This window comes from Geotrypetes seraphini, chromosome 19 (genome assembly GCF_902459505.1).
Source record: "Geotrypetes seraphini chromosome 19, aGeoSer1.1, whole genome shotgun sequence".
NCBI lineage: Eukaryota > Metazoa > Chordata > Amphibia > Gymnophiona > Dermophiidae > Geotrypetes > Geotrypetes seraphini.
Window position 1 is genome coordinate 6,945,422 of NC_047102.1, and position 23,316 is coordinate 6,968,737.

At 43.9% G+C, this 23,316-nt stretch overlaps 1 protein-coding gene and 1 long non-coding RNA gene across 2 annotated transcripts in view; one reads left to right on the forward strand and one right to left on the reverse strand.

Annotated features, from left to right (window-relative positions):
- LOC117352215 overlaps positions 1-1,794 on the reverse strand; it is a 67,384-nt gene extending 65,590 nt beyond the window's left edge. The window contains exon 1 of the long non-coding RNA XR_004537607.1: positions 1,586-1,794. This is a non-coding gene — a long non-coding RNA (uncharacterized LOC117352215). The remainder of the gene's footprint in view (positions 1-1,585) is intronic.
- Positions 1,795-1,918: 124 nt separating this feature from the next.
- LOC117352212 (catalase-like) overlaps positions 1,919-23,316 on the forward strand; it is a 33,595-nt gene continuing 12,197 nt past the window's right edge. The window contains exons 1-7 of the mRNA XM_033928501.1: positions 1,919-2,189; positions 6,370-6,541; positions 14,333-14,443; positions 15,334-15,464; positions 16,571-16,675; positions 21,066-21,191; positions 22,142-22,333. Of these exons, the coding sequence (XP_033784392.1) occupies positions 2,124-2,189; positions 6,370-6,541; positions 14,333-14,443; positions 15,334-15,464; positions 16,571-16,675; positions 21,066-21,191; positions 22,142-22,333 (903 nt within the window). The 5' untranslated portion in view covers positions 1,919-2,123. The remainder of the gene's footprint in view (positions 2,190-6,369; positions 6,542-14,332; positions 14,444-15,333; positions 15,465-16,570; positions 16,676-21,065; positions 21,192-22,141; positions 22,334-23,316) is intronic.

Sequence of the window (23,316 nt, forward strand, 5' to 3'; positions counted from 1 at the left end):
ACATTATGAAATTGTTGTACAGGAACCCTTCAGTGATCACGTGGCAAGAGGAGAAAAAGGTGCTGCTTTCTATTCATTTTCATACCTGTTGCAAAGTTCAAGAGCAGCAAGTGTACTGAAGTTTAACATGCATGCATGCATGGCTAACATGAGACAGCAGAGATTACATACAACTACAAGGGGAGGCCCGGGCTCTCAGATAGGATCAGGAGGCTGTGTTTGAGGGCAGCATGTAGCAAAGAGGACATCATTGTGACAGGAGTCATGTATGCAGGTAAATTAGGGAAATCCCTTTTCTTCAAATTCACTGAGCTTTGGAACAACCTCCCTGCCCCGCTGCGGAACCTAGGCTCATTCCAATTATTCCGAAAGCATCTGAAAACCTGTCTTTTCTCCAAAACGTAAAGCTAGCTATCCTCTTCATAACCTCTAATTTCTTATTATGTCCTTCCCTCATTTATTGAATTACCTGTAAACCGTGCCGAGCTCTATCTTTATGGAGAGGATGCGGTATACAAACTTAAGGTTTAGTTTAGTTGAGTTGAACCCCCTCCCAGGGTTACATTGTGTGTCATCAAAGAGGATGCTAGGCTTTGCTAATACCTTCTTTAAAGGGGAGAAATGTAGAAGTATCAAATACCTCTTATTCCAGATCATGATCCTATTGGATAATGAAATTTCTCTGTAGGGTTACATAGGGCTCCAGAAAAAGGAGGACGGATTCAGACATCCAGGTTTTACTTCCATTGCTTTCAGTCTGTCCTCCTTACTTCCATTGCTTTCAATGGAAGTAAAACCTGGCTTTCTCAATCAGTTCTCCTTTTTCTGGAGCCATATGATAACCCTACATAAGATGTAAAAAAAACAAACCTAACATTACCAGGCAATCAGGGAGCACTGCTGAGGAGAGCTATAAATTAGGCAATAGCAAGAGCAGGGAAATACCACCAACTTTCCTAATGGGAAGAGGGAATAACAGAAATCCATCATTGCTATCCTCACTACCCATAAGGATGGGTGTGTGGGTGAGGATTAAAAAGAGACCCACTGCTGCTTAAAAAGGCACCCCAAATAAGAGTAAAAGACACATTATCTTTCTGCAAGTTACCCCATTCTATTGGAGACTTTTAGGCCAGTTCTTCCCAATCAGAGTAGACTAAGTTATAGTCCCAGATTCCACTTATCAACACTGTGGGTCCCATAATGATGAGTTTGTCAGAAATCTAGGATCGGCCTATCATCTGGGTGGGATAAAAGGCAGCAGTCGAGAAGGGCTAAATTTCTGACTGTGTAGGCAACAGCAGAAAGGGGGGAAAAAGAAGAAGACGTTAAACAAGGTTTGCTAGTGGGGCACAAATAGCAGCTCTATCCTTGCATGGAGAAGCCCTTCTGTATATTATAGATCTTGCTAAAATAGTCACACTTAGTGCAAAACAGTCTTTTGCCTCTCCTAATAATTGCACAGAACGAATCAGCGTTTTTCCCCAGTGTTGCAAGGGGGGGGGGGACACACGCGTGGCACCCACCCCTTTTATGTGGGTTAAAGACCTCGCGTTCCATCGCCCTTTGAATTCTGATTGGTCACCTGTGCTGTCAATCCTGTGTAGCACGTTAGCGTGACCTTCCATGCAGGTTCAAAACCCTGTAGATGAAAGTTTGCCAGTAACTGCAGCAATCATGGAAAGCGGGTTAAATATAAAGTACATTAGTTAGACAGACAAGAAAAGGCCAGCTCCAGTTTTAAATAAGGCTTTGCCACCCTTCTCCTCCTCCAAGTCAGCACCGGCTGATCTTTGCTCAGGGATTTAAAGTACCAGCCATCGAGCTTGACTGGCAAAGCTGAGAGCCAATCACTTGTCAAACTTCAGGCCCCCCTCCGTCAGCTTCTTGCCCAATAGCAGAGCAGCGGGAGGGGGGCGGGTTTGTAACAAAAGAGTGGTGGTGGGCTCCTGCTTCTCTCTGTCAGGAGTGGGCTCGGGAGCTGCCTCTAGCGGCGCAGGCGCTCTGCTGCTGAGTCTGCAACGCGCTCATTAATACTTCATCATCATCAAGACTCGTATAATTAGAGCATAAGATAATAGAACGTACCTGCTTCTGTTATTGTGCAGCAAGAGCAACGAAACATGGCCGGCAAGAGGGACCGAGCAGCAGACCAGATGCAGCTGTGGAAGGAGGGCCGGGGCGCTCAGGTGAGGGGTCCGGCGGCTGGACGGCACCTTGGTTGCGCGGGAGCGGGGAGTCTCGCGCCCGAACCGTTAGAAGAGACGTTGGATGGAACGTCGGCTGAGGTCGCGTTCTACAGGGGTCGCGAGCTGCAGCTGCAGCTCAGGCAATAGGAGGAATTAGCTAGTTATGCCTTAGAAACAATTGCGGGGTAACTGCTTGGCAGCATGTGCAAGGGAGGGGCAACTTGAGGCAAAGAAGGGGTAACTTCTTGGCAGCATGTGCAAGGGAGGGGCACTTAAGGCAGAGGAGGGGTAACTGCTTGGCTTCATCTGGGGGGCACTTGAGATTAGGGGGTAACTGTCAACATCTGCAGTGGAGAGGCACTTGAGGCAGAGGAGGGGTAACTACTTGGCTGCATCTGGGGGGACACTTGAGGTTAGGGGGTAACTGTCAACATCTGCAGCGGAGGGGCACTTGAGGTGGAGGGGTAACTGCTTGGCTGCAACTGGGGGGGCACTTGAGGAAGAGGGGGTAACTGGCAACATATGCAGTGGAGGGGTAACTGCTTGGCTTCATCTGGGGGGCACTTGAGATTAGGGGGTAACTGTCAACATCTGCAGTGGAGAGTTACTTGAGGCAGAGGAGGGGTAACTACTTGGCTGCATCTGGGGGGACACTTGAGGTTAGGGGGTAACTGTCAACATCTGCAGCGGAGGGGCACTTGAGGTGGAGGGGTAACTGCTTGGCTGCAACTGGGGGGGCACTTGAGGAAGAGGGGGTAACTGGCAACATATGCAGTGGAGGGGTAACTGCTTGGCTTCATCTGGGGGGCACTTGAGATTAGGGGGGTAACTGTCAACATCTGCAGTGGAGAGGCACTTGAGGCAGAGGAGGGGTAACTACTTGGCTGCATCTGGGGGGACACTTGAGGTTAGGGGGTAACTGTCAACATCTGCAGTGGAGAGGCACTTGAGGCAGAGGAGGGGTAACTGCTTGGCTGCATCTGGGGGGGCACTTGAGGAAGAGGGGGTAACTGACAACGTCTACAGCGGAGGGGCACTTGAGGCAGAGGAGGGGTAACTGCTTGGCAGCAGCTACAGCAGAGGGGCACTTCAGAAAAGTTGCCATAAGGGTTTGGGCCCCCTTCCAGATATATGCCCTAGGCTGCGAGAGATGCCTCTTTCAAGCTTTTTTAGGCTTGGGACCCAGGCTAGTTGCTTGATTGCACCCTGTATCTCACCACAAACACTATAACATTTGGAATCGGGCAGCCCACATTCATTGATGCTGTGTAGTTAACTGAACACCAGTGTCTGAAATCAGCTAATGGAGGAAACTCTACAGCAGTATGAAGGACAGTGGCAAAACTATATGCAGCTGGAACCAGGAATTGAGTACAAAAAGTTTCATTAAACACATTACTAAACTTCTCTTCCTAGTTTTCTTTAATTGATTAAATCATTGCATACTGGAAAAAAATCCTTGCTAGTAGTAATTTTGCAAGAACCAAATGTGGTTTTTACTTAGGAATTTCCCGAAGGCACGATTCAAAATATCTTTTAAGTCCCCAGGTTACATCACTCCTATGAACGCAAGAATGTGTGGGGAAAGCCTGGTTCCTACAGTATACCACCTAAGGCATATGAATTTTAAAACACTGAAATCCTATTCCAGCCATGCAATGAGAGATGTTTGTTATGTAGCATCCACATTATGGCAGTCTGCCTTTGGATTTAAGAAAAGAAGAATCACAAATACATTTTTAAAAACATTTGAAAGCATATTTTCAATTAGCATTTTTGGGGAGGGACTGGAAGTTCTTGGATGCAGTCATTTTTTTAAATATACATACAGTTGTGTGAAAAAATTAGGCCATCCCCATGAAATATTTAGTTCTTTCTTAAGAAATGTTCACATATCGATGTCAAAACTTTTTTTTTTTTTTTTAATCTCTGGAAAAGAAAGTGATGTGACTGCAGGTAAACAAAAGGTTTCCTTGATTTACTCATGAAACAAAAGATATCCACAAAAATGTGTGTTCTAACTGAGGCAATTCTCATGTCACGTTCCAGTGATAATGAAATGCACTGGCGCGCAACATGAGAACTGCCTGCTAATGTTGGGATGGGAGCCTTGACCTTGATGAAAATTTTGAAACATGACCTGTCAGTGGAGGCTCCCATAATGCACTTTAAGAATAAGATAAGTTCTTGTGCATCTTCTATTTATTACTGCTGTTTGCACAAAAAACTGCTGCATTTGCACTTTATATATAAGAAGAAAAAGTTTTAAAAACATACACAAAAAGGATCTATTGAAGATATTAGCTCATATTATCCTTCTATGAACTCTAAATAAAAGAAAGTGAGCCCTCTGAGTATATTAAACACTTTAGAAAAATATTTAGTGGTTTATAAGATAGTACTATATGAATATGTTTTGATATGCTGGGAAAATTTGGCGATTTATGACTATTTGAAAAGTCCCAGATGAAGTTTAGCCAAATAGTGAACTGACTACTTAAACCTTAGACATTTAGTTTGGTGTGCTCATGACTGCTGCGGTGAGAGTGAACACCATTGTGAGATCAAAAGAGCTGTCTGAGACCTTCAGAAAGAAGATTGTAGCAGCTTATAAGTCTGGTAAGGGATTTAAAAAGATCTTGAAAAAATATGACATCAGCCATTCCACGATCCGGAAGATAGTGTACAAGTAGAGGACTTTCCAAACAACTGCCAACATGCCCAGGTCTGGCCACCAAGCAAGTTGACCCCCAGAACAGACAGCAAGATGCTAAAAGAAGTCTACAAAAACCTAAAATGTAATCACGGGGCCTACAGCATGCCTCTACAATCAGAAAGAGACTGCACAAATTTAACTTGCATGGGAGATGTGCAAGGAGGAACCCTTTGCTCTCTAAAAGAAACATCAAGGCCAGACTAAAGCTTGACAGAGAGAATGTAGACAAACACCAGGGCTTCTGAAATAGTGTTCTATGGACAGATGAGTCTAAAATTGAATTATTCGGATGCTAGAAAAGAGGACATTTTTGCCATACACCAAATACAGCATTCCAGGAAAAGAACCTCATACCAATGTGAAGCATGGAGGTGGAAGTGTCATGGTTTGGGGATGCTTTGCTGCAGCAGGACCTGGCCAGCTCACCATCCTAGAATCCACCATGAATTCTACTGTGTATCAGAGAGGGTACTTGAGGAACATGTGAGACCAACTATAAGAAAATTAAAGCTGAAGTGGAACTGGACCCTGCAACACGACAATGACCCAAAACATACCAGTAAATCTACCAAGGACTGGCTGAAAACTAAGACATGGAAAGTCCTGTAGTGGCCAAGTCAAAACCCTGATCTTAATCTCATTGAGATGCTGTGGGGTGATTTGAAAAGGGCTGTAAATGCAAGAAACCTCTCAACAGCTCACAGTTGAAAGAATTCTTCATTGAGGAGTGGGCCAAACTTTCCTCAGACCCATGTCAGAGACTGGTTGATGGCTACAATATTTCAGCCAAAGGGGGTAGCACTAGCTGTTAGGATGTAGGGTGTCCTAATTTATTCCTCAGTTAGAATATACATTTTTGTGGATATCTTTGTATTTCATGATTAAATCAAGGAAAATTTTTGTTTACCTGCAATTACATCACTTTCTTTTCCAGAGATAAATAAAGATTTGACATCGATATGTGAACATTTCTTAAGAAAGAACTGAATATTTCATGGGGTGTCCTAATTTTTTCACATGACTATGTATATATTGAAGAATACTTTTTGAGTGCTTTCACTTTTTACTTTATATGTTTTAATGGTGTTCTCTAAAATTATATTCTTGGATTGTTATGTAAACTGCTGTTATCTAGTTAAGCGGTGTATATAAAGAATTTTAATAAACATAGACATAACACAAATACGGAAATAACAGCAAGCCAATGATAAGCTTTATCTTTATTCTCTACTTGCTACGAGTGCCTGATATGGCCATGTTTCGCTTAAGGCTGACTCGGGGACATATAAAACTGTCCAACCTGAACTGCAGAATTGTATTAAAAGTATACCTGTGGCAGAGTTCAGCATCTCATCAAACATTGCAACTTAAGTGATCAAAGTTAAACTAAACATTTTTTTTTAAAGTTCATTGTACTCATTTAGTTGATCTTTCTTAATTTTGGTTAATTGTGTTTCTGTTTAGACACCCGATGCCCTGACCACTGGAGCTGGGATTCCTATTTCAGATAAGCTCAATGCTTTCACTGTAGGACCCCGAGGTCCTCTTCTGGTGCAGGATGTGGTTTTCACAGATGAAATGGCTCATTTTGATCGAGAGAGGATCCCCGAGAGGGTTGTACATGCCAAGGGAGCAGGTAGGATATCCTGCTTAGTTGTGTATTTTCACTGTACTTGTCTTGTTCCCATCTTCAAGTCCTCTTGTACTCTATAGATCTTTCACACTATTTTCTCCTGTAAAATCAGTGATCTTCATTCCTAGTTATCAAGAGGTCAGGAAGTTTTCAGGATATTCCTAATGAATATATATGAGATGGATTTGCAATTAATGGAGTTAGTAGGCATGCAGAAAATCTGATTTGTTGGTATCCTTGGATTAGGAGTGAAGACCATTGCCTTCAATCGTGGCAGATGGTATAGTTCAAGATGAGCATCAGAAATGCCAACCTTTGTAAGGTACTCAGTTCACTATTTGGCTAAACTTCATCTGGGACTTTTCAAATATTCATAAATCAGCAAATCTTCCCAGCATATCAAAACATATTCATAATACTATCTTATAAACCACGAAATATTTTTCAAAAGTGTGTAGTATACTCGGAGGGCTCACTTTCCTTTATTTAGAGTTCATAGAAGGATAATATGAGCCAATATCTTCAATGGATCCTTTTTTCGTATATTTTTAAAACTTTTTCTTCTTATATATAAAGTGCAAATGCAGCAGTTTTTTGTGCAAATTTAGCAGTAATAAATAGAAAATACATAAGAACGTATCTTATTCTTAAAGTACATTATGGGAGCGCCTCCACTGACATGCCATGCTTCTAAATTTTCACCAGTGAATTTCATTGTCACTGGAGTGTCGCACGTCGCGTGAGAACTGCCTGCTAATATTGGACTGGGAGCCTTGACCCTGATGAAAATTTTGAAACATGGCATGTCTGTGGAGGTGCTCCCATAAAGCACTTTAAGAATAAGATAAGTTCTTATGCATCTTCTTTTTATTATTTCTAAGTTGGGTGCAAGCTTTTGCCCAGCATAAATGCTAATGCCCCAAAAATTAGGCATGAAGGCCTAGATTCTATAAATGGCACCTGAAGTTAGGTTCCTAGATTAGCATGTCTAGCCGATCTAGGCACCTAATTTAAATATTTAAAAAGCTTGATTGGCAGCAATAATGAGGTCATAATTGGCAAAAATTAAAATTAATTAGATGGTAGGTGCCTACGATATTCAAGTAGGCACCTAGTTCAAGTTGCCTACCAGAAAGTGGGCATGGTTAGGGGGCAGATCTTGGCCATATTTTGCTTGTAGGTGCTTAAATTGGATTTTGGTGCTGCTATTAAGGCTAAGAAAACCCTGGTTTAAATAAGAGGTGCCTAAGGGTTTGACACCCACCAGTGCCTAAGTCCAATTTAGGCATTGCTAGGTGCGGATTCTATAAACGGCGTCTAATTCATGATTGATGTGCGCCATGGTCCGTGCTCCTTGGCACCTATGCTTTAGACGCTGTTTATAGAATCTGTGCTGAAATGTGCCCGAAGGTGGTAGTCTTTAAATGTCATTCTGCACAGAGCACCCTTTACAGAATACTAGTTTAGTGTGGATCATCTTGAATTTCCCACTAGGCATGCTTTGGAATGCTCTTTAGTGAAAGGGCCACTAAGGGGTCCTTTTATTATGGCACGGTAAATAGAGACCCAGTGTGGGTCTTTCCCACATCCTAAAGCTGACAAATTTTATGGCCGATGAATTTGAGTCAGTTTAAACAAGCTGTTGAACGACACTTGTTTGAGACAGATGATGTAAGGGACTTATGAGCTGAGCTGTTTCTTTATTTTACTACTTGTTTTAATATGATGCGTGTTTTAATGTTATACTTGTGTACCCCGCTCTGGAATAAGGTGGTCTATAAATTTTTAATAAATGAAATATAGTGGCCTGTGTGCTAAGGTTGATTTTTACCCTCCTGAAATAATGGCTACAGGCTAATTTTCCTATTAGTGTGTGAGCACTTACTGACATGTATTTTGTAGGCGGTAAGGGCTTGTGCAGTAATCCTGCACCAATCAGCATGGCAATGCCCACAAGGTAACCGGTTAATGTAAATGCACCCATGTTCCTCCCCAAACGTGCCCCTCCAGCGCTAAAATTGCTTTTATCCCAGGACAAGCAGGCAGCGTATTCTTGACTGATGGGTGACGGCACCGACGGAGCCCCGGTACGGACAATTTTAGAGTGATTGCACTCTAAGAACTTGGAAAGTTCTAGTAGGCCGCACCGCGCACGCGCGAGTGCCTTCCCGCCTGACAGAGGTGCGCGGTCCCCAGTTTCTTAGTTTCCGCGGAGCTAAGAAGACGCACTTTTCAACGGCTGTTGAAAACTTTTTTCCTGATCGCCTTCCCGCTCGCGAAAACCTCTTCGGAAATTGTATTTCCTTTTTTCTTTTATTATTTTTCTTATTTAAAAAAAAAGAAGTTTCTTTTTTCTTTTCTTTCTTCTCTTTCTTCGGTTTTGCCCCGGCGGGGCCTGCTGCCACCATCGAGGCCTCGGCCTTCGATTTGGCAGAAGCCGTTTTTACGTTCATGCCCCCCCAACCCGGGTTTAAGAAGTGCCAGCGGTGCGCACAGCCCATTTCTCTCACCGACCCGCATAACTGGTGCTTATAGTGCCTGGGTCCTGACCATCGGGCGTCCACCTGCACCCGCTGTGCCACTTTAAAAAAGCGAACCTTGAAAAACCATCAGATCCAGCAACAGTTATTGTTTGGTGCCGATATGTCTGATTCTGCAGCACCGGCTCCAACATCGGCCCCGCCTCAGTCGGCACCCACCTCGTCGACACCGCACCGGCGTTGCACCCTCCAGGTAAGCCAGCTAAGAAGCCTTTCCCGCTGGAGCGTCCTCCGGTCTCAGTAGCAGCGAGCCCAGTCCTGCCGACCTCGAGGCACCCGCGGAAGCGCTCCGCACCGATTGAGGTGAGCCCCTCGACCTCGGGTTCCTCCTCTTCGGAGTGTCGAGCGGCACCGAAGGTACCGCAGAAGAAAAAAGCGGTACCAGTGCCTTCGCTGGACGAGCGAATTGCCGCCGTCCTGCAGGTGCAGCTCAAGGAGCAGTTGCAACAGCTCCTTCCTGCACTCTTGAAACCGAGCCTTCCAGTCCCAGTCCGGTCTGAGCCACCGGTACCGACAGTGGAGCAGCCCCTTTTGTCTGCATCCACTTTGTCGGTACTGGTACATTCTGCTTCATCGGTATCCATGCCGATCTTAGCACCGGAACCGAGGTCCTTACACCAGGCTGTGCAAACTTCGGCACCGACACAGCCCTTAACATATCCCGGTACCGCTTCTCTAAGATCGGGTAAGTCGACACGCAAAACTCGACACCTGGAACCTTCCACACCGGAGTCCTGGGATCGCAGCTTCCAAGTTAGGGATCCTGATCTGTGGGGTGACTCCGAAGAGCCTCTTCTCTCTGAGGGGGAGTGTTAATCGGCTGACGAGGATCCTTCTGTTTTAGATCTGTCCTCTAAGCCTGATGCAACCTCTTTCACCTCATTTCTGAAAGAGATGTGTGACTCTCTCTCTATTCCCTTGGAGGCTGAGTCCAAAAAATCCAAAGCATTTCTTGATGCACTGGATTTTGACCAGCCTCCATAGGAATTTTTGAAATTGCCTCTCCATGATATCTTGAGAGAGACTTTTTACAAGAACCTGGAGACGCCTTTAACCATCCCAGGAGCCCCTCGTAAACTGGACTCCTTATATAAATCATCCCCATTCCTGGCTTTGACAAACCACAACTTCCACATGAGTCTCTCTTGGTGGAATCCACTTTAAAGAAATCCACGGGAGCTAGTGTGTACGCCTCAGTCCCTCCTGGCAGAGAGGGTAAAGCCATGGATAAATTTGGCAAGAGGTTGTATCAGAATGCGATGCTAGCTAACAGGTCAGGGAATTATGCTTTTCATTTCTCGTTTTATCTAAAGCATCTCATTCAAAATCTGACTGCTTTTGAAAAGTACCTTCCTGACCGCAAGAGATCTGCCTTTCGCCAAACTTCTTCATCTCTTTTACAACTTCGCAAATTCATGGTCCGGTCGATCTACGACACATTTGAGCTGACCTCTCGAGCCACGGCCATGTCGGTGGCCATGCGTCATCTGGCATGGCTCAGGGTCTCAGAACTTGATGTCAACCATCAAGATCGACTGGCTAATGCGCCTTGCCTAGGTGATGAGCTCTTTGGAGAATCCATGGACTCCACTACCCAAAAGCTCTCTGCCCATGAGACTCGGTGGGATACTCTCCTCAAAACAAAAAAGAAGACCCCACCTGCCAGGCCTTTTCGGCAGCAATCGGCCTACCAACGCCGCTATGTGGCTCGTCCTTTGCCACCGGCTCCTCAACAGCCTAGGCGTCAGCGACAACAACAATGGCAAACCCCTAGGCCAGCACAACAACAACAACAGGTGAAGCCTCCTCCTCCACAAAAGTCTTCCCAACCCTTTTGACTTGGTTCTCCAGGGCATAGCCAGTGTTCTACCATCTGCCCATCTTCCACGACCTATAGGAGGACGCCTTGCTTTTTACATCAGCCGTTGGGAAATCATCACCTCGGATCAGTGGATCCTCAACATCATCCGCCACGGCTATTCTCTCAACTTTCAGACTCTTCCTACCCAAAGTCTGCCAAAAGAGTCTGCTTTGAACACTCCTCAGTCTTCCCTCCTTCTTCAAGAGGTTCAATCCCTCCTCCTTCTGAACGCCATAGAGGAAGTTCCTCTAGATCAGCAGGGACAGGGATTCTACTCTCGTTATTTTCTAGTCCCCAAAAAAACAGGAGATTTCAGACCCATCCTAGATCTTCGCGATCTCAACAAATGCTTGGTCAAAGAGAAATTCAGGATGCTTTCTCTGGCCACTCTTTACCCTCTTCTCAATCAAGGCGACTGGCTATGCTCCCTCGATCTCAAAGAGGCATATATTCACATACCGGTCAATCTGGCCTCCAGACAGTACCTCCGCTTCATGATCAATCATTGTCATTACCAATACAAGGTGCTGCCCTTCGGTCTTGCCTCCTCTCCAAGAGTGTTCACCAAATGTCTGATTGTGGTGGCTGCCTTTCTACGCTCTCACCACCTTCAGGTCTTTCCTTACCTGGACGACTGGTTAATCAAGGCCAATTCATCTCAGACAGTACTCCTGGCCACCAACCAAACCATCCTGTTTCTACAACTTCTGGGGTTCGAGATCAATCTACCCAAATCTCATCTCATCCCCACTCAGAGACTTCAATTTATTGGAGCGGTGCTGGACACAGTCCTCATGAGAGCATTCCTGCCGTTCAACCGTCTTCAAACTCTTCAATCTCTATGTCAGCAGGTGCTTCCACAACGTTCCATCTCTGCCAAGCAAATGATGATACTCTTGGGTCACATGGCCTCCACAGTTCATGTCACACCCTTCGCACGTCTTCACCTGCGCACTCCTCAATGAACCCTAGCTACCCAGTGGTCCCAAGCGATGGATCCTTGCTCACGACACATATTTGTGACATCATCTCTTCGTCAGTCTCTAGAATGGTGGTTGATGTCCTCAAATCTCTCCAGAGGTCTTTTGTTCCATCTACCTCATCATCAACTTGTCATCACCACCGACGCCTCCCCTTATGCCTGGGGAGCTCATTTGAACGAATTCCAAACTCAAGGTCTTTGGACAGCCCAGGAAATGAAGCATCACATCAATTTCCTGGAACTCAGAGCGATGTTTTATGCCCTCAAGGCCTTCCAACATCTTCTCTTTCCTCAAGTCCTCCTGCTGTGCACAGACAATCAAGTTGCAATGTACTACATCAACAAGCAGGGTGGGACAGGCTCTCGCCTCTTGTGCCAGGAAGCCCAGAAGATTTGGGCTTGGGCCACAAATCACCAACTATTCCTGAAAGCTATCTACATTCAGAGAGAACAGAATTCCTTAGCGGACAAACTCAGCAGAATTCTCCAGCCTCACGAGTGGACTCTCGATCCTTTAACTCTACAGTCCATCTTTGCTCAGTGGGGCACTCCTCAGATAGACCTCTTTGCAGCGCCTCACAATCACCAGCTGCCCCTCTTCTGCTCCAGACTCTACACTCCTCACCGTCTGGCAGCGGATGCATTTCTCCTGGACTGGTCGAATCTGTTCCTGTATGCTTTCCCTCCGCTACCTCTCATGTTGCGAACCTTCTTCAAGCTCAAGAGGGAACAGGCCACCATGATTCTCATCGCTCCACGATGGCCCAGACAACATTGGTTCTCCCTTCTACTTCAACTCAGTTCCAGGGAGCCTATTCTTCTTCCATTGTTTCCTTCTCTGCTTACACAGCATCAGGAGACCCTTCTGCATCCCAACCTCCAGTCTCTGCACCTGACAGCTTGGTATCTCTCGGGCTGACTTCAAATGATACTCTTTGGTCTCAGCCCGTTCGTTCTATTCTGGATGCCTCCAGGAAACCTGCCACTCTGCAATGTTACCATCAGAAGTGGACAAGATTTTCTTCCTGGTGTCTTTTTCATCATCATAATCCTAAGTCCCTTGCAGTGGAGACCTTGTTGGATTACCTTCTTTCTTTGTCTGACTCTGGTCTCAAGTCTACTTCCATCAGAGTCCACCTCAGTGCTATTACTGCTTTTCATGAGCCAGTTCATGGAAAACTCCTTTCAGCTCATCCTTTGGTTTCCAGATTCATGCGGGGTCTTTTCAATGTGAAACCACCTCTTAAAGCTCCCTCTGTAGTCTGGGATCTTAATGTGGTTCTCTCCGCCTTAATGAAGCCTCCGTTTGAACCTTTGGCTACGGCTCCTTTCAAGTTTCTCACTTGGAAAGTGGCCTTCCTTATTGCTCTAACCTCTGCCAGGAGGGTCAGTGAGCTACATGCACTAGTGGTGGATCCACCTTTTACAGTCTTTCATCATGACAAGGTGGTTCTGCGTACACATACAAAGTTTCTCCCTAAGGTTGTCTCTGAATTCCATCTCAACCAATCCATTGTTGCTGCCTGTCTTCTTTCCGAAACCTCACTCTCATTCTGGAGAACAGGCTCTGCATACTTTGGACTGTAAGCGGGCTTTAGCTTACTATTTAGAGCGTACTAAACCCCACAGATCATCTCCCCAACTCTTTCTGTCCTTTGATCCGAATAAATTGGGACGTCCTGTTTCTAAATGTACGTTGTCTAATTGGCTTGCAGTGTGCATTTCATTCTGTTATGCTCAGTACGGACTGACACTGGAAGGTTCTGTCACGGCCCATAGAGTTTGAGCTATGGCAGCATCTGTGGCTTTCCTCCGTTCCACTCCTATTGAGGAAATCTGCAAAGCTGCTACTTGGTCCTCAGTTCATACTTTTACATCTCACTATTGTCTGGATGCATTCTCCAGACGGGATGGACACTTCGGCCAATCTGTTTTGCAAAATTTGTTTTCCTAATGGCCAACCTTCCCTCCATCCCTCTTTTTGTTAGCTTGGAGGTCACCCATCAGTCAAGAATATGCTGCCTGCTTGTCCTGGGATAAAGCACAGTTACTTACCGTAACAGGTGTTATCCAGGGACAGCAGGCAGATATTCTTGCGTCCCACCCACCTCCCCGGGTTGGCTTCTTAGCTGTTTTATCCTAACTGGGGACCGCACCTCTGTCGGGCGGGAAGGCACTCGCGTAGTGCGGCCTACTAGAACTTTCCAAGTTCTTAGAGTGCAATAACTCTAAAATTGTCCGTACCGGGGCTCCGTCGGTGCCGTCACCCATCAGTCAAGAATATCTGCCTGCTGTCCCTGGATAACACCTGTTATGGTAAGTAACTGTGCTTTATATTGTCTAAAATTTTACATTTGGTGAAAATAAGAGATTTAGATTTTCTTTTTCTTTTTTTTGTTTTCTCTCCCCAGGAGCATTTGGCTATTTTGAAGTGACACATGACATCACAAAGTACACAAAGGCTAAGGTGTTTGACCACATTGGGAAAAGAACTCCAATTGCCATAAGATTCTCCTCTGTAGGTGAGGCTACCATGAAGTTCTCGGCTTTCACCTCCTTCTGATTTTGAGTTAACTAATCCTGAAGTATTCTTACTTCAGCAAAAATATAGGCTTAAATAAAATACCTGCCAAGTAATCACACTTAGAGGGGAATTCATCTACAGATTTAGCGTAAGCTAACTGTTAAGATGCCCATAGGAATATAATGGGCATTTTAGCGTGCACTAATTGTTAGCTTGCGTTGATGAATTCCCCTCCCTTAGTGTCTTGGGTCTTCTTACCTGAGACATTTCAGCAACATTCATGTAAAGCCAGATTCATTCTTTTGCGGGATGCTAGGTGAAAATTTATCCTGGTAAATTAGAACATAAAAATAGCCTTACTGGGTCAGACCAATGATCCATCAAGTCCAGTAGCTCGTCCTCGGTGGCCAATCCAGGTCACTAGTACCTGGCAAAAACCAAAAGAGTAGCAACATCCCATGCTACCGATACAGGGCAAGCAGTGGCTTCCCCCAAGTCTTTCTCAATAACGACTAGAGACTTTTCCTCCAGGAACTTGTCCAAACCTTTCTTAAAACCAGCTACGCTATCGGCACTTACCACAACCTCTGGCAATGCATTCCAGAGCTTAACTATTCTGAGTGATAAAATATTTCCTCCTATTGGTTTTAAAAGTATTGCCCTGTAACTTCGAGTGTCCCCTAGTTTTTGTAATTTTTGACGGAGTGAAAAATCGATCCACTTGTACCCGTTCTACTCCACTCAGGATTTTGTAGTCTTCAATCATATATTGTATCTGGCTGGGTTTGATGCAAACCAGCTCCAAGTGCTTTAATTATGTTCGGAGGATGATTTATGTATGGTGTTGGGGGAGGGAGTCAAAGCTGACTAGATGTCTTTATGTTACAGCTGGAGAATCCGGCTCAGCTGACACTGTCCGTGATCCTCGAGGGTTTGCAGTGAAATTCTATACAGAGGATGGCAATTGGGATCTCACTGGAAACAACACACCCGTCTTCTTTATCAGAGACCCTCTTTTGGTCAGTAGGAGAGTGAATGCTTGCTATTTGTGTTAAATAACATCACCCAGTGTGAGCTTGGACATTTCTAGACCCCTTCTGAAGAACAATGCAAAAATATCACTTTTGGCTATGTTCTCATTTAGTATGCTACCAGACCTTGGCAGCAGTATTAATGTTACTCCAGTCTGCATGGTGTAGAGAGAGGAAACATTCTTTTTATAACTATTAGTTTCAGTCTACATACTGAACAAAACTGAAAATTAAGCCTTTTTCCGATCTAACCAAATCTGGACTTTTGTTAGTCAAGAATGACTCCTAAAATGTTTAGTTGGGTAGAAATTGGAATAACCCAATTATCAATACTCAAGGAAATTAGTTGAGCTCTGAGGATTACTCTACCCCAAAACAGAACCTCATTCTTTTTAATATTTAAAGCTAATTTGTGATGTCATATAAATATTCAGTTTGAATACACAAAATTGTACTCAGATTGATAATTACAGGAACCAGAAATTGAATTTCACCAGCATATAGCATACATTTCACACCCAGCCCAGAAAATAATTGGCAAAGAGGGGCAAAATGGAGTTTAAAAAAAACCAATGATGGCAATGTAGAACCTTGAAGTATTCCAGTAGACAACAAAAATAAACAGATTAGATCACTAGAAAGACACACTCGGGATACTTGGTTAGCAACAAAAGAACAAAACCAGTCCAGCACAAGTTCCAGAAACTCCAATCTGATACAACCAGTGCAATAAAATTTCTTGGCTTTTGTACCAAAAGCAGCAGAAATGTCCAAAGCTATAAGCAAATAGGTTCAGACCCTTGCTGTATATGATCCAGATGAGAAATTGGATGCATAAAATTCAAATTGATAAAGTCCAAATAACTATACACAGGTGCAGAATCCTGCAATTGATTCCAAATAAATTTGGAAACTTGGATACCTGGGGTGGTTTGTTTTTTTTGTCTTGTAACTTTAACTTTTCCTTATGACTCTGGACTGCACACCATGCAAGAACGTGTGGCAGAAATGTCCAGTGCTGCAGCTTACACCAAATACTGAATGTTACTAGAATATATTAATGTTCACCTTCTTGTTATGATTTTATTTCATAGTTCCCCTCCTTCATTCACACCCAGAAGAGGAACCCTCAGACTCATCTGAAGGATCCAGATATGGTATGGGACTTTTGGACCCTTCGTCCTGAATGCTTGCACCAGGTAGGCTTTTTGTAGTATTTAAGTAAAATGGATTCTAGTTGGAGAAACTGCAGATTCTTAGGAGTCCATATTCAAAAGCAGTTCTCTAGATAAAGGCTGCTGACTGGGATAGTTGGAAGCACTGTCTGGAAAGCAATATCTTTGGACTGCTCTGGTGATAGTGGTAATATTCAGTCTATCTGGATGTTACATAGGTGGCTGTCCTAAGTTAGCCATATAGTAGCAAAATTCAGTCTGTTATCCAGGTAAGATTTGGACCTGACTGCCTTATCAAGGTATTCAGTACTGGACTACCCAGGTAGTGGTTGTTGAATATCTGACTACTTTTTGACTGCCATTGTGAAAACTAAAGTAGATCAAGAAATGCTACCAGAGGAAGTAGCAACAAGGTCAAGGAAAGACCAGCTTTCTTGTGCAGCCTGACAGTGTTGGTGCTTTCATAATACTTTTAGTTCAGTATTTGAATCAACTGTGTTTACAGTTTTATTCTTTATATACTACCGAAGCAACCTTGGTTTACAATTTTAAAACACATAAAAACTTTTAAAATAGAAAAGGAACTCCATTCGTGATAGGAAAGCCTAAACAAGACCCACATCACTCACTGTTCCCCATATGCTGACTCCTGGGTAATGGGACACTGTGGGCTCAGTTCTAAAATTTAAGGAGACATTCAATTAAAACTTGGCAACCTAAACTTTGAACCGCAATTCATTTGCCTAGATTTGGAGCCCAGTTTTATGTAGAATGTGGAGATCCAAATTAAGGGGTCAATGATGAGACATGCTCCATTAAGAACATAACTACCATACTGGGACAGACCAAAGGTTCATCAAGGCCAGTATCCTGTTTCCAACAGTGGACGACCCAGGTCCCATTCTGATGGTATTTTAGAAATGAATTTTCAGATGTAGAGGCTTTTCTAAATACCTCCAGTAAGGTATATGTAACTTGCTGGCTCGTGCAATAGAACCAGCCATTTCACTAAATCCCATGGATAGCTAGGCTCACCAACAAAGATGTTTTTGATCATATAAACCCAGAGTTGTCCCTGGAAGGCAAGATTACCAGAAAGAAACTGACCTGTTTTGGACATGCGATGAGAACAAATTCACTAGAAACGGAGGTGCTATTCGGAAAAGTCAGTGGTAAAAGGAAGCAGGGGAGACCAAAGGCCCGTTGGCTTGATACCATCAAGAATCGCCTGAGAATGAACATGGTGAGGACTGGCCTACAGAATATCCAAGGATGGATTGTAGTACATAAGAACATAAGAACATAAGCAGTGCCTCCGCCGGGTCAGACCATAGGTCCATCCTGCCCAGCAGTCCGCTCCCGCGGCGGCCCAAACAGGTCACGACCTGTCCAAATCACCAGAAGGGGCCCCCATGCCACCTTGGTTTCCTATTGAGTCCTATCTTACCATCAAAGTCCTAGCCCTCCGGTCTTGCACATGCACGACCTGGTCGGGTTTCTATACTTATTTTCTGGTTAGCTTTCTCAGTATCCCACGATCCCTTTATCCCTCAGGAATCCGTCCAGTCTCTGTTTGAATCCTTGTATCGTACTCTGCCCAATCACGTCCTCCGGTAGCGCATTCCAAGTGTCCACGACCCTTTGGGTGAAAAAAAACTTCCTTGCATTCGTTTTGAACCTATCTCCCTTCAGTTTCTCTGAATGCCCCCTCGTACCTGTTGTCCCCTTCAGCCTGAAGAATCTGTCCCTATCCACCCTCTCTATGCCCCTCATGATCTTGAAGGTCTCTATCATATCACCCCTGAGCCTCCTTTTTTCCAGAGAGAAGAGCCCCAGCCTATCCAACCTCTCGGCATATGGGCAGTGTTCCAGCCCTCTTACCAGTTTCGTTGCTCTCCTTTGGACTCTCTCGAGTACCGCCATGTCCTTCTTGAGGTACGGCGACCAATATTGAACGCAATATTCCAGATGCGGACGCACCATCGCTCGATACAGTGGCAAGATGACTTCCCTCGTCCTGGTTGTTATGCCCCTTTTTATGATGCCCAGCATCCTGTTTGCTTTTTTTGAGGCCGCTGCGCACTGTGCAGATGGCTTCAGTGATGCATCCACCAGCACTCCCAAGTCTCTCTCAAGACTGCTTTCTCCCAACAATGCCCCCCCCAATTTGTAGTTGAACAACGGGTTTTTTTTCCCTATATGCATGACCTTGCATTTTTCCACGTTAAAGCGCATTTGCCATTTGTTCGCCCAGTCTTCCAGCTTATCTAGGTCCCTTTGCAGGTCCTCACACTCCTCCCTGGAGCTAACTCTGCCGCACAGTTTGGTATCGTCTGCAAATTTTATAACCTCGCACTTTGCCTCCTTTTCCAGGTCATTGATAAATATGTTGAAGAGTAACGGCCCCAGCACCGATCCCTGCGGCACACCGCTCGTGACTCCCCGCCAGTCAGAATATTGGCCCTTTACTCCGACCCTCTGCAGTCTACCCGACAACCAGTGCTCTATCCATCGGTGCACATCCCCTCCCACCCCGTGGTTCCACAGCTTCCTAAGCAGCCTTTCATGTGGCACCTTGTCGAAAGCCTTTTGAAAATCGAGGTAAATGATGTCGATGGGTTCCCCATTGTCCACCCGACTGCTTATTCCCTCAAAGAAGTACAGAAGGTTCGTTAAGCATGACCTTCCCTTACAGAATCCGTGCTGGCTTGTTCTCAGTAGGCCATTTCTCTCAATGTGCTCGCAAATGCCGTCCTTTATCATAGCTTCCACCATCTTCCCTATAATTGAAGTCAGGCTCACCGGCCTGTAGTTCCCGGGGTCACCCCTTGATCCCTTTTTGAAGATAGGTGTGACATTCGCCAATTTCCAGTCCTCTGGTACCTCTCCAGTTTTCAAGGATAGGTTACAAACATGCTGGATTGTGCCCGCTATTTCTTGTCTTAGCTCCTTCAGAACCCTCGGGTGGATCCCGTCCGGACCCGGTGATTTGCCGCATTTTAACCTGTCTATCTGTTTGAGGACATCCTCCTTACTTACCTCTATGTGCTCCAATTTCTCAGCCTGTTCCCCACTCTATGTGCTCCAATTTCTCAGCCTGTTCCCACTCATGAGCTCCTCTGAGTAGTACATATTTCATTTATTTATTTATTTTTTTAAAGAATGGCCTGAACCAGGCAGGTTCTGAGTAGAAGGGGCATTTCAGAACTTCATGTAACAGCACCACTTCCACATGCAGCTGCTCCATTTTACGTTAGATAGGGAGCCCACCAGGTCAGTTAGGGAAAATGCTTCAGTAGCCGATTGTAAACTGCTTAGATAGCTTTGATAGGTAGTATATAAATACCTAAAAGAAATAAAAAAATAAATTTTGCAGACCTGCATATGTGTTGCCAGTTTAATGAGAACTCGGTTTTAACTGGGTGGAAATAAACTACTTGGCATTAAGGAGAATAAATCCCTTAAACTCTTGTGTAAAGCCCTGTCTGAAATGAGCACTTTTGTAAGACCAAAGTGTGCCTTTAAGCTGTATAAAACCCTAATTCTGAAATATTATTCCATTCACATGTGATCTCTTTGAAAAATGGGAATTACATTGTAGATTTTAGTCTCGCCCAAACCACATTTCCTTAAAATCTATGTGACATTAAACCTGAGTGGGGAACCCCCCAGTTTACGTCATACTCTTCACGCTGCCATTGTGAGGGGGGGGTTGGAACCCTCCATTATAGAGTAAACTTTCCAGATTTTTTTTTTTATTTAAGGAAAAAGTTGTTTTCTCTATAATGTGGGGGATTGCACCCCTCCACACACTCCCCCCCCCACCCCAAAGCAGCGCAAAGAGTATGAAGTTTAAAAGTAACTTTTTTGGCGGCGCACTTGGGTCTTGCGCTGAATTGTCTGCGCTGCAATGTCAGCGCGCTGAAGTCTCGTGTGTTTTTGTCCCATCACCCTCTTAAGAGATGGGAATTAAGATGGAATGCCTTGGTAAAAGAAAGGGAAAGTGATATGCTGGGGCAGGAATTGGGGGAGAGGGAAAAGGAGAAAGCAATATATGCAAGGGGAAGGTGTTCCAGGATGAAGTGAACCTAGTGCTGAGAGTGTGTCTTAAGAAAACAGTGGTTATCTTCTAGATTTTCATTTAGCTCTTTCAAGCCTATCCTAAGTGTAGTATTCTGTTTCATGTACCATTTATGAGTATGCTGGTTTTCTCCATGCCTTGTACTGAAAATCATTTTCAGTTTTGCCTGCTGGGTTAAGGAAAGAAGTTCAATAAAACTGTAGAGACCTTGCAGTGCATACTAGATCTTGCCATGCGACACCAAAATAGCTTTCACATTTATGTACTTTTAGGACATTCTGTTGCATATAATATATTGAAAAGTAGAAAACCTTTTCTCATTTTCTGGCTTAGGTTTCCTTCCTGTTCAGTGACCGTGGGATTCCTGATGGGCATCGCCATATGAATGGTTATGGATCACACACTTTCAAGCTAATGAATGCTAAAGGAGAACCTATTTATTGCAAATTCCATTATAAGGTATTGGCTGCAAGCTGGTTCAATGTATCTTTGTTAACAAAATATTAAGGTTTAATAATTATTCTAGTTGTGTCTAATTGGATGAATGTAGCAGGGTGAGAGAGCACCTTAAACCAACAGAGGTCAAATTATGTCGAGGAAAGTTTACTATAAATATTGGTATGCTTCTAAGCCTTGAATGTATCAGTGTAAAATTCTAAGGATTTTTTTTGTTTGTTTTTTGTTATACAATCTAATCAATAATTTAGCAACAATGGGTTGAACAGATCTTTTACTTGGCTGCTTAATGAGTAACAGAGGAATAGCAATGTTTAAACATTGCTCAGGTTTAATAATTACAATATATTTTGAAACTGGAATGCAAGTAAGCTATGTTAGAAAGTAGTTCTGAAGACTGAAAACCTATTGAAGGTCCACGTGGATTGCTTCTTGAACATAGTTCAGCTGGTTGCATTACTGTTGAAGAAAGAGCCGGATAAACTAGGGTTCAGATCTTGCATTCTCCACAGACACTCGCAACTTTAAACAAGCCATGTCGTCTTGTTGCTTAAGATATCTACTTAATTGATAAAACTATCTGGAGCAGAGATTTATTGAACCCAAACTCTAATAATGCTATAAATGCCTTTGAGCATTACTTGAAAGAGTGCAATACTGATTTCAGTATTTCTCTACACCATCTCAGTGTCCTTAGTATATAGGGATATGCTTTGCCTGGGATGGTCAGCTTTCCTCCCCCAAGGGATACATCTTAAAATATGAGCAAATGTTAATATTTTTAACTTGTGCCAATTTTTGCAACATATCAGAACTTATTAAAAGTTAGAATATTTCTCTTCACTTTATGTATTTCCATACCTTTTAATGTTTCTCTGTTGGGCAGTTTTTTAGAAGGTCTACGAGCGTCATCTATGCATGGTCCTTAATGTGTTAACTTTTTATGCTTCTAGACTGATCAAGGTATCAAAAACCTGCCTGTCGAAGAAGCCAATAAATTGGTACTCAGTGACCCTGATTATGGAATCCGTGACCTCTATGAAGCTATTGCCAAAGGAAACTTTCCATCTTGGACGTTCTACATCCAGGTCATGACCTTTGAGCAAGCAGAGAAATTTCCATTTAACCCATTTGATCTAACTAAGGTAAATCAAAATGTGATCTGATTTGGTATAATTGAGTTCTCAAATAAAATTAAAAGGTCTCAATTATTCAAAATGATATAACTGGACCATAGAGTTTCTTGCCTGGTTAAATCCCGCAGAGCACCTGAAGAGGGAGGTATTCAGCAGCATTTAAATTTCAGGTTTATTTGATATACTATGATACCACTACTACTGCTATTATTTCTGTGTAGAGAGTCGCAGACAGTCCCTGCTTGAAAGAGCTTACAATCTAAACAGACAAGACAGACAAATAGGATGGCATGGATACAGTTAAAGGGAAGGGTTAATCTGGTGACTAGGTTGGGGAGTAGGGTTATGGATTGAAGGCTATATCAAAAAGGTGGGTTTTCAGTCTCTCACATATGATATGATAGTGTCATATAGGGGAAAAAGGGGAACTACATTGGGCTACATATTAGAATAGGACAGAGAGAGAGACCAAAATTACCACACAACAGATCCAGCAATTGCAGGGCTAAACATTCTCTGCCCCCCCCCCCCCCCGCCTCCCCAAGTCTGGCTCCTGGGACAAGAGGAATAAGAATTAGTGCAGTGGTTCCCAATCCTGGTCCTGGAGGCACCCCAGCCACTCAGAGTTTCAGGATATTTACAATGAATATTCATGAGAGAGCATTGCATCCACTGCCTCTACTGCACTCAGATCTCTCATGAATATTCATTGTGGTTATCCTGAAAGCCTGAGTGACATGATTTTGAAAGATTGGCTACCAGTAAACCATAGGATATGTTCTTCATGCAAAAAGGGGGGACGTATGGCCATATTTACTTGACCCCGTTAATTTTACAGCCATGTTTTGAACTAGTTTTCACTTTTGAATGCTGGACTCAGATGTGATTTGGACGCTGATAAGTGTATGTACTTTGGATATTAGAATTCCTCTCTATTTCAAGTAAGGTATTTGACCTCTGAAGAAGGCGGTGTATCGCCAAAAAACTGGTCA